Raw genomic sequence first — 8631 nt, 5'->3', positions numbered from 1 at the left:
CTGTAAGAAATAAAAACTGGTCTGGTTTACTCTGAATTTATTTTAGCACAAAACAAAGTCAAACTCATAACACCTCTAAACCTTTAACATGGAGTATATTTCATAACATTGAAACTTAGAATCCTAGGAGAATAAAAAAGTTAAAATCCTGTAATATCAATATCCCTAACTTTATTTGAAATGAAGCTACTATGGACTGTTATGTTTTTTATTTTGAGATCAATAAAGAATTTCATGCTTAAAGGATTTGAGAATACAAGCCAAGAAAGTGTTATTAGTTCTGACAGTTTTAGAACCATCAAATGTAACAGAAAATGGAAAGGTGAAATTGCATACATTTAACAAATACCCTCTGCCACATACTCAACTCCATGCTTTAAGAAAGAAGCATTCTTATTTTAAAATGAAATATTGAAAATATGCTGCAAGTACAAATTTATATATAAATTTTTCTTTGAATATTCTTTATCTTTTCATAATTTTTCTCACCAAGACAGCAGATCCATCCTTTCAATTTTGCTTGCAATAGTCAGTCAGCGTGGTTTCATAATTAACGATTTTTTACTGTGATTTATCATGCACATGTTGTCAATCAGATCTGTAAAATTTTGTTCTAAATTTAAAAACAAATACTGTACAAGACACACTTTCTTGCCTACAAACTATGTTGTGATGTATCCTCCATGCACAAGACCGAAAAAACATACACACAATTTGTATGTTCTACACCAATATTCCACTAACTGTTTATGATTGGTTTTGGTTTTTTAGAGTCAAACACCACATTTCAGCAGATGATAGGTTATACATGGCATCCAGTATATTTGGCAAAGGAAGAACCCAGGCAAAGCCTGGGAACAACCACCAACCCACTGGAAGCAACTGACAAGCTTTCTCACATAATCAAATTGGTTGACAGAGGTGAGATATGAGTGATCTGTAAAGGCAAGTATCTTGTACGACTTGGCCATCTGGAACACCAAATGCCTTGTACAATTTGACCATCTGGAACACCAAGTGCCTTGTACAATTTGGCCATCTGAAACACCAAGTGCCTTGTACAATTTGGCCATCTGAAACACCAAATGCCTAGTACAATTTGGCCATCTGAAACACCAAATGCCTAGTACAATTTGGCCATCTGGAACACCAAGTGCCTTGTACAATTTGGCCATCTGGAACACCAAATGCCTTGTACAATTTGGTCATCTAAAACACCAAATGCCTTGTACAATTTGGCCATCTGGAACACCAAATGCTTGTACGACTTGGCCATCTGGAACACCAAATGCTAATGAAGCTGAGATGTTAAAAAATTTAAGATTCTCAGAGGATACTGTTCTATGGCATACTGTAAATTCACTTTTATTCAAACAGTACCGATTAAGGCAATTTTCCTGGTTGAAGGGTGCTGCAAACTATTAATTTCTAGACCTAACACACAATGATCAATCTGTGAAGATGAAATGCACAAATTTTAATGCAAACTTCTAAGTGAATATATATGGTACCAACAAAAATGTCATTACTTCTAAAAATAAAAAATCAATTGACAGGATTGGGGAGGTGGCACTTTCTGATAGCCCTGAACTTACTCTCATTTCCAGAAGGATTAAATCACTAAGCCTCTTCACTTCCTTGGGATTGGACAGTAATGCTTCTTCTTTCCTGCTGAACTCTCGTAAGATGGCTCGCTGAGACTTTATAAATGACACACTTTCCTTCAGTGTCTTCTCATACAATCTGGAAAATATCCGGAAAAATCCTGGCTAATATGGGTGAAAAGATAAAAGTAAAGTTAGACTTTTTAAATCACATTTTCATAATTAAACTGTAAATTACAAAAATTTTGAAAAGGCATACATCATTATCTTTTCTCCTTCAGCACATTAGGAATATTTTTTTAAATAGCAGGAAAAGTGATTTAATTTTAAAGGTTAAATATGTGTGATTTACAAATAAAAACAGAAACAATGGACATTTTTAACCATCATATAAAAAAACTTTTCTCTCTGAAGGTACTTTTTGAAACAGTTTTGAGAATATTAGATTTCTGCCCTTCTATAGTGATGGAAATGTAAAAAAAATATTAAGCATATTTGTTATTAAAATACTGTTGTATCATCAATTTTCCCAGGGGGATCAATTTTCACAGTTTTTATTGTTGCTCTGAACCATGAAATTTAAATCCACAACGAAAAATGAGCCACGTAGGATGATGCCCCCCTCCCCCTGTTTTCTTAGTGTTTCCTTCCTAAAGATTAACATAGCTATTAGTATTTGATAAATCAAGGTCAATACTGTAGTCGGTAATTAAATTGTAGCTTTTACATGTGTTTGTTTTATTTTTTATATTAACCTTTTGAACCAAGAAATATAAATCATTTTATATTGTTTCAATGCACACGTTCAATTAGGTATCCGACAGCTGTAATTTTACACTCGCTGCCTTAAATCAATATGTGAGGTACATAAGGATAGAGAGAAAACAGAAAAAGCATAAGGTATTCAAACAATAGTAATAATGAAAACGAAAGAAAAAGTAATATAAAATAACAGTATATGAAAATTTAATTAATACTTATTCAGATCGATCCTTCATTCAAGTACAATTGTTGTTGAAACATTTAAATTCTTCTGAAAGCACATTTCATTTTATTCATGCATTTGTAATCCAAAAGAACAATCCTGTAAAATACTTAAACTATTTCTTGAAACACTATTATTAATGAGACATTATGTATATACACTAATTACAACAGAGTATTAAAGCTCACACTTCACAGATTTTTGGACAAAGCCCCTGTATCAACATCGTGTCAATCAAGTCTTATGGTACTCAGAAATGCTTCTCAGGTAAATAATCCCCTAATTGCTGAATTAAACAAGTTAATCTTTCTCAAAACCACTGACAATTAGGTCCGGTCTTTCACTTTTTGTCCCATGAGCTGCAATTATCAATTCAGCATGAATTAGCTCGATAATTGAGGTTGCAAGGTTTACTAATACTGTGCACTGATCATCACCAGTAACATCTTTTCCGTAATGGTATCCATGACCTGTTTAGCATACCACTCGTGAAAGTATGACTTTAATTCTTCCTTAATAACCAATTGGCCAGTGTTGTTGGCTGCGTCAGCTTCCTTTGATGTGGAGCACTCAAACGAAAACATGGTGAAAGTGATTAATTTTGACAGGTGTTTTATTTGTGCTCATAGAGATGGAAGTATTGTTTTAGTGTTGCTCGCTGCATCGGATTCAATTGATGTTATTCACTTGGTCGAAAACATAGTGTAAGTATTGAACTTGCCATGACATTGATTTGTGTTCATACAAGTGGTAGTATTGCTTTAAACATTAAAGTGACCACCATTTGCGTCAGCATAGTTTTATTCTTTTGTATTCTTTATTTTGGGTATATGTAATGGTTAAACCATGGAATTAAATATCTACTAATATGCAAACTTTGACAGGCAAAACCACAAATTTAAGCACAATGAAAATAAATGATACTACATTATTAAAGATTTATGATTGAGAGATCAGACTAAATACAGACTTTGATTTTAGGCGAAATTTGCTTTTCTTTCCACAGTGAAATGAAAAGCAAATTTTAGCCAACATCAAAGTGAAACAAAAAAGATTCTAAAAAAGTAATTCTCATAATATTCCTAAATTATTTTTCAAAATAAAACCATAAACTGTAAAAAAAAAATTAAAAGGGGTAGAAAAACTAAACGTAATTGATTATAATCCTAACTTCTTAATTCCCAGCTTCAAGGTCTGGATATTGCCATTGGAAGTCACCTTCGATTGTATTTTAGGAAAACATGTATTTGAAATAAAAGCATGGCAACATCTACAGCATAGATTCAATCTCTATTGCCAGTTTTCTCTTGTGAAGTGAGTGAAAGTACATCTCTATATCTCTAGCATTTGCTGGAATCTCTTGCATTTTACAAATCTCCAGCATTCCTGCATGGGTGACAAAGTCTCCCAAAACTAAATGATGAAGAGCAGAAAACTGCGATGAATGACATTATTTAGGTCTCATTATGGGATTTTAAAAAATGCACTTTGTGAGATCTTTTCATGGATACGAAACTGAGCAATCGTGACAAAGGAAGGAAGCCTTTTCATTTTGGCTAGTTATACTTTAGGAACTGAGGATCAGAGAGATATTAGTGTATAAGGTGACCAACTGACTAGTTAGACTCTAGCAGTTGCAGATCAGAGATTATAATACATACAGTGATCAACTGACTATATACTCTAGTAATTGTAGATCCGAGAGAATATACTACATACAGTGATCAAGTGACTAGTTATACTCGAGTAATTGCAGATCAGAGAGAATATCATACATACAGTGATCAACTGACTAGTTAGACTCTAGTAATTGCAGATCTGAGAGAACATAATACATACAGTGATCAACTGACTAGTTAAAATTTATTGACTAGATTTGAGAGATTATAAGACAAAAGGTGATAAATGGGCTACTTAGACATTAGTGATTGCAGAACAGGGATTATAATACAAAAGATGATCAACTGGTTAGTTATACTTAAGCAATTAGGGAGATTATAATAAGGTGACTAATTATGATGGGATATATATTCTTTTTATCTTACTTTCAGACCTGTACATCACAAAAATTTCTCAAAAATACATGATATACAGAGAATTAATTTTAGAGCACCCCTTACATCATCCTGCAAAATTTTGTGAAGCGGTCTGTAGCATACATTTTTTTGTCTGGTTAAAATCACAGACTTATATCTTTTTACTTTAATTATATTTAAAAAATTCAAAAGGTTTGTGTTACAGAATTTTTGTCCAATTTTCATCATATAAACATAACTTCAGCATTATGTTTCTCTGACTGTAACAAGTACCATACTATACTTACTTATAAGTTAAATTCAACTGCAAACTGCACAGACCTAGGTCTGCAACTGCATAAAGTGGGTCTATGCAGTTTGTTAGGAGTAATCAGTAGAATAAAGAACATGGACCTTGATTTGCTGGTACAATATAAGATGGCAAATCAAAATCTATGTTGGACTCAACTTATTAGTGAATATATATGTTAGGTATTTACTTACTTTTGATGTTGTCTTTCTGCCTTTTTGACCTTCTTGAAGGACTCCTGTATTATGTCATGGTAAGTTGGAGCATCAAGAGTGAGCACATTAAGGAGAGAATGCAGAATACAACCAACACTGTAATGAGGATTATATGGAAAATCATACTCCTGATACAACCAACACTGTAATGAGGGTTATATGGAAAATCATACTCCTGATACAACCAACACTGTAATGAGGGTTATATGGAAAATCATACTTCTGATACAACCAACATGGTAATGAGGATTAGATGGAAAATCATACTCCTGATACAACCAACACTGTAATGAGGGTTACATGGAACACTGTAATGAGGGTTATATGGAAAATCATACTCCTGATACAACCAACACTGTAATGAGGGTTATATGGAAAATCATACTTCTGATACAATCTACATTGTAATGAGGGTTATATGGAAAATCATACTCCTGATACAACCAACACTGTAATGAGGGTTATATGGAAAATCATACTCCTGATACAACCAACACTGTAATGAGGGTTACATGGAACACTGTAATGAGGGTTATATGGAAAATCATACTCCTGATACAACCAACATGGTAATGAGGGTTATATGGAAAATCATACTCCTGATACAACCAACATCGTAATGAAGGTTATATGGAAAATCATACTCCTCTGAAAAAAGCATTTTATGCTAGGGTATGTTTTAGTGGTCTGCCCAAAGAAGTCTTTTCTTACACAGATTTTGTTACCCTTTCATGTCCGTGAACAAAAACTGTTCAAGTTGAACCAAACAAGAAATATACTGTAATAATTTTTACATATATTTAAAATTCTATTTTATTTTGTTATATAACATGAACAAGTTTTATGAACTCTATTCATATATTCAAGGTACAAATACTATATATTTTCATTATTGTCCAAAACCTTTCAGTTCATTAGTTATGAACAATCCTAGACCAGGCTATCCTAACCTTGTTAAGTGATAATAATAATGGACTTAATAATAAAAAGATTTTGTATAGGTTTGATGGCATTTTGGAAATAGTAATGTTGTACTTATGAAATGACCATATTTTTAAGTGCAAATGACGTTTCTGGAATGGAACAAATCATACCTGTAAAGTTTGTCATCCTATGCCAAAACAAGAGCGCAAATTCAATTAATATTTTATTATCTGTTTAGGCTTTGATGTTGCTTTTGCTGAATAAGAAATAGCATTCTTTACTAGTTAGTAGGTCTCAATTTCACCTTTAACTGTCTCAGCCTTACCTGTGCTGCTTATCATAATCATAAATGAATTGCCTGTTTCATGACAAATATATATATATATATATATATATATATATATGTATGTATGTATGTATGTATGTATGTACGTGTGTGTACTTTCTGATTTTTGAAGAGCATTTGTTTGAAAAATGTTCCTATTTTAGTAACAGTGGCCAAATTTGATGCTGGATTGGCATCATTTGTACAAATTTGAAGGGTCTTCATGCCAGGATGCTTTCTGTTCAGTCTGGTCAAATTCTACTGAGCATCTCTGGAGAAGTTTTTTTTTAAAGGTTTTCCATTTTTAGTAAGACTGGGTTTTCTATTATCCCTTATCCCTTATAGAGCATAGTTACAAAGTGCAGCACGCTATAAATAGAACACCTGTGACCTACCCAACCCCATATGCATAGGCCTGCCTATGAACTGTTAAGCAATGTAGTATATGTTATGTTTAACAACAATTTTAACCATTTTACAGTTTTGGTACACATATTATATGTGGAAAAATGTAAGAGTAAAGTCCGATTGTTATAGCTGTGTAATTATTTATCACAGAAGAATTTTTTATGTGCTTTAAAATCTTGAGAGAACTCATTCACCATCATGTCAGTGAGGCTGTGTGACCAACCATAGATGCCATTTCTCATACTCAATATTTACAAGTTCTTTGTCTGCGTCTACATCACTAAGTCATCTGAATTTGATAATTTATAAAAACTAATTGCTGCCTACATCAGTATCAGAGCCTTTACCTGGTTATTGAATCTTTCATAGTTGTGATTCTAATCGTGAAAACTTTGTAAGTACTGAATGAAATCCGCAACCGCCATTTTGGAGAGTGGAGATTACAACCCAGTTACTTTAAATAGCAGATATCGACCAGTGCATAAACAGTGACCATGTGATCTGATGTAATTGTCATTCGCAGAAATGAATGTAGTATCTAATAGGGGGTTTCCCCGAAGGTGGCGCTATGACAACTGGCTTAAAATGGCTGATGTTTACAGCCGATGTCAAAAGGCACTTCCATGTGACTTGAGTAGAGGCATCAAAAGGCACTTCCATGTGAATGGTGTAGAGGCATCCAAAGACGCTTGCATGAGGTAAAGGGTTATTAATATCAGAAGCCTTGTTTGAAGGTGGATCTGCATCATTTGAACACACTAGAATGGTATTCCTAACAGGATGCTTTTTCTCAAATTTGAACACACTAGAATGGTATTCCTAACAGGATGCTTTTTCTCACATTTGAACACACTAGAATGGTATTCCTAACAGGATGCTTTTTCTCAAATCTAAATACGCTAGAACGGTATTTCTAACATGATGCTTTTTCTCAAATCTGGACACACTAGAATGGTATTCCTAACAGGATGCTTTTTCTCAAATCTGAACACTACTAGAATGGTATTCCTAACAGGATGCTTTTTCTCAAATCTGATCATATCGTGTTGAGCAGCTTTTAAGAAGTCATTTAAGGGTTTTCCTATTTGTATAATAGCAGCCATATTTGACAGCATATTGGCATCATCTGCCAAAATTTAAAAGTCTTTCATCCCACGATGCAATGTGTCCAATTTGCTTAAAACTGGTCTAGTTATTTAAAACAAGTTTAAATACCAATTGATGATTGGTGCATGATGAATTATGGACACAAGGCCATACCACAAGCTCACCTGACCATTGGTCAGGCAGGCAAAAAAAGGAAAAAATAATTAAAAACATGGAAAAGGATATGGTGGCAAGTTCTCTTGCTCTGTTCTCTGCACATAGATGGCTTGACCCGCATCTCTGGTTAGATTCTTCATACGCATAAAGTGTGCCACCAGTGGACTATGTCCCTCTATGTTGAAAACGGATCGTGTTGTGTCAGGTCCCCTACAAGCTGGATGAGACTGAAATTTTTGCTAAATATAAGTAACCAGCAATATTTAACATTACAAAAACATCTGCGACTATCTTATTGCTTATTCACTTTTAGCAGAAAAGCTGTTGAGAAAATATATCTATATAATACTTGGTATTTTTAGTCGGGTCAGATATATTGTCAATATTTTAACTTTTAGGAGAAATTTCGCTTTTTAACTTTCATTTAAAAATAATTTTTTGTGGAGTTCTGATTTCTGTGGAATTCACTCTTATTATGAATCAAGAATTTAAAACCTGACATATGATCCATCTCTGAAGAAAAGAAATTCCCCCATCTAAACCATTTTCATAAGTTTAAGCACTGATGAAAACGCAAAACCA

At 33.4% G+C, this 8631-nt stretch overlaps 1 protein-coding gene across 1 annotated transcript in view; it reads right to left on the bottom strand.

Annotated features, from left to right (window-relative positions):
* The window catches only part of LOC149802695 (protein FAM227A-like), a 58034-nt gene that overhangs the window by 7313 nt on the left and 42090 nt on the right, over window positions 1–8631 (bottom strand). The window contains exons 13-15 of the mRNA XM_089952080.1: window positions 8120–8276; window positions 5109–5187; window positions 1596–1743 (exon numbers count right to left, since the gene is read on the bottom strand). Of these exons, the coding sequence (XP_089808206.1) occupies window positions 1596–1743; window positions 5109–5187; window positions 8120–8276 (384 nt within the window). The remainder of the gene's footprint in view (window positions 1–1595; window positions 1744–5108; window positions 5188–8119; window positions 8277–8631) is intronic.

The sequence above is a fragment of the Sinohyriopsis cumingii genome, chromosome 3, assembly GCF_028554795.1.
Source record: "Sinohyriopsis cumingii isolate HCF-2022 chromosome 3, ASM2855479v2, whole genome shotgun sequence".
NCBI lineage: Eukaryota > Metazoa > Mollusca > Bivalvia > Unionida > Unionidae > Sinohyriopsis > Sinohyriopsis cumingii.
Note: the sequence above shows the minus strand (reverse complement) of the source record. Positions and strands in the feature narration are given on the sequence as shown.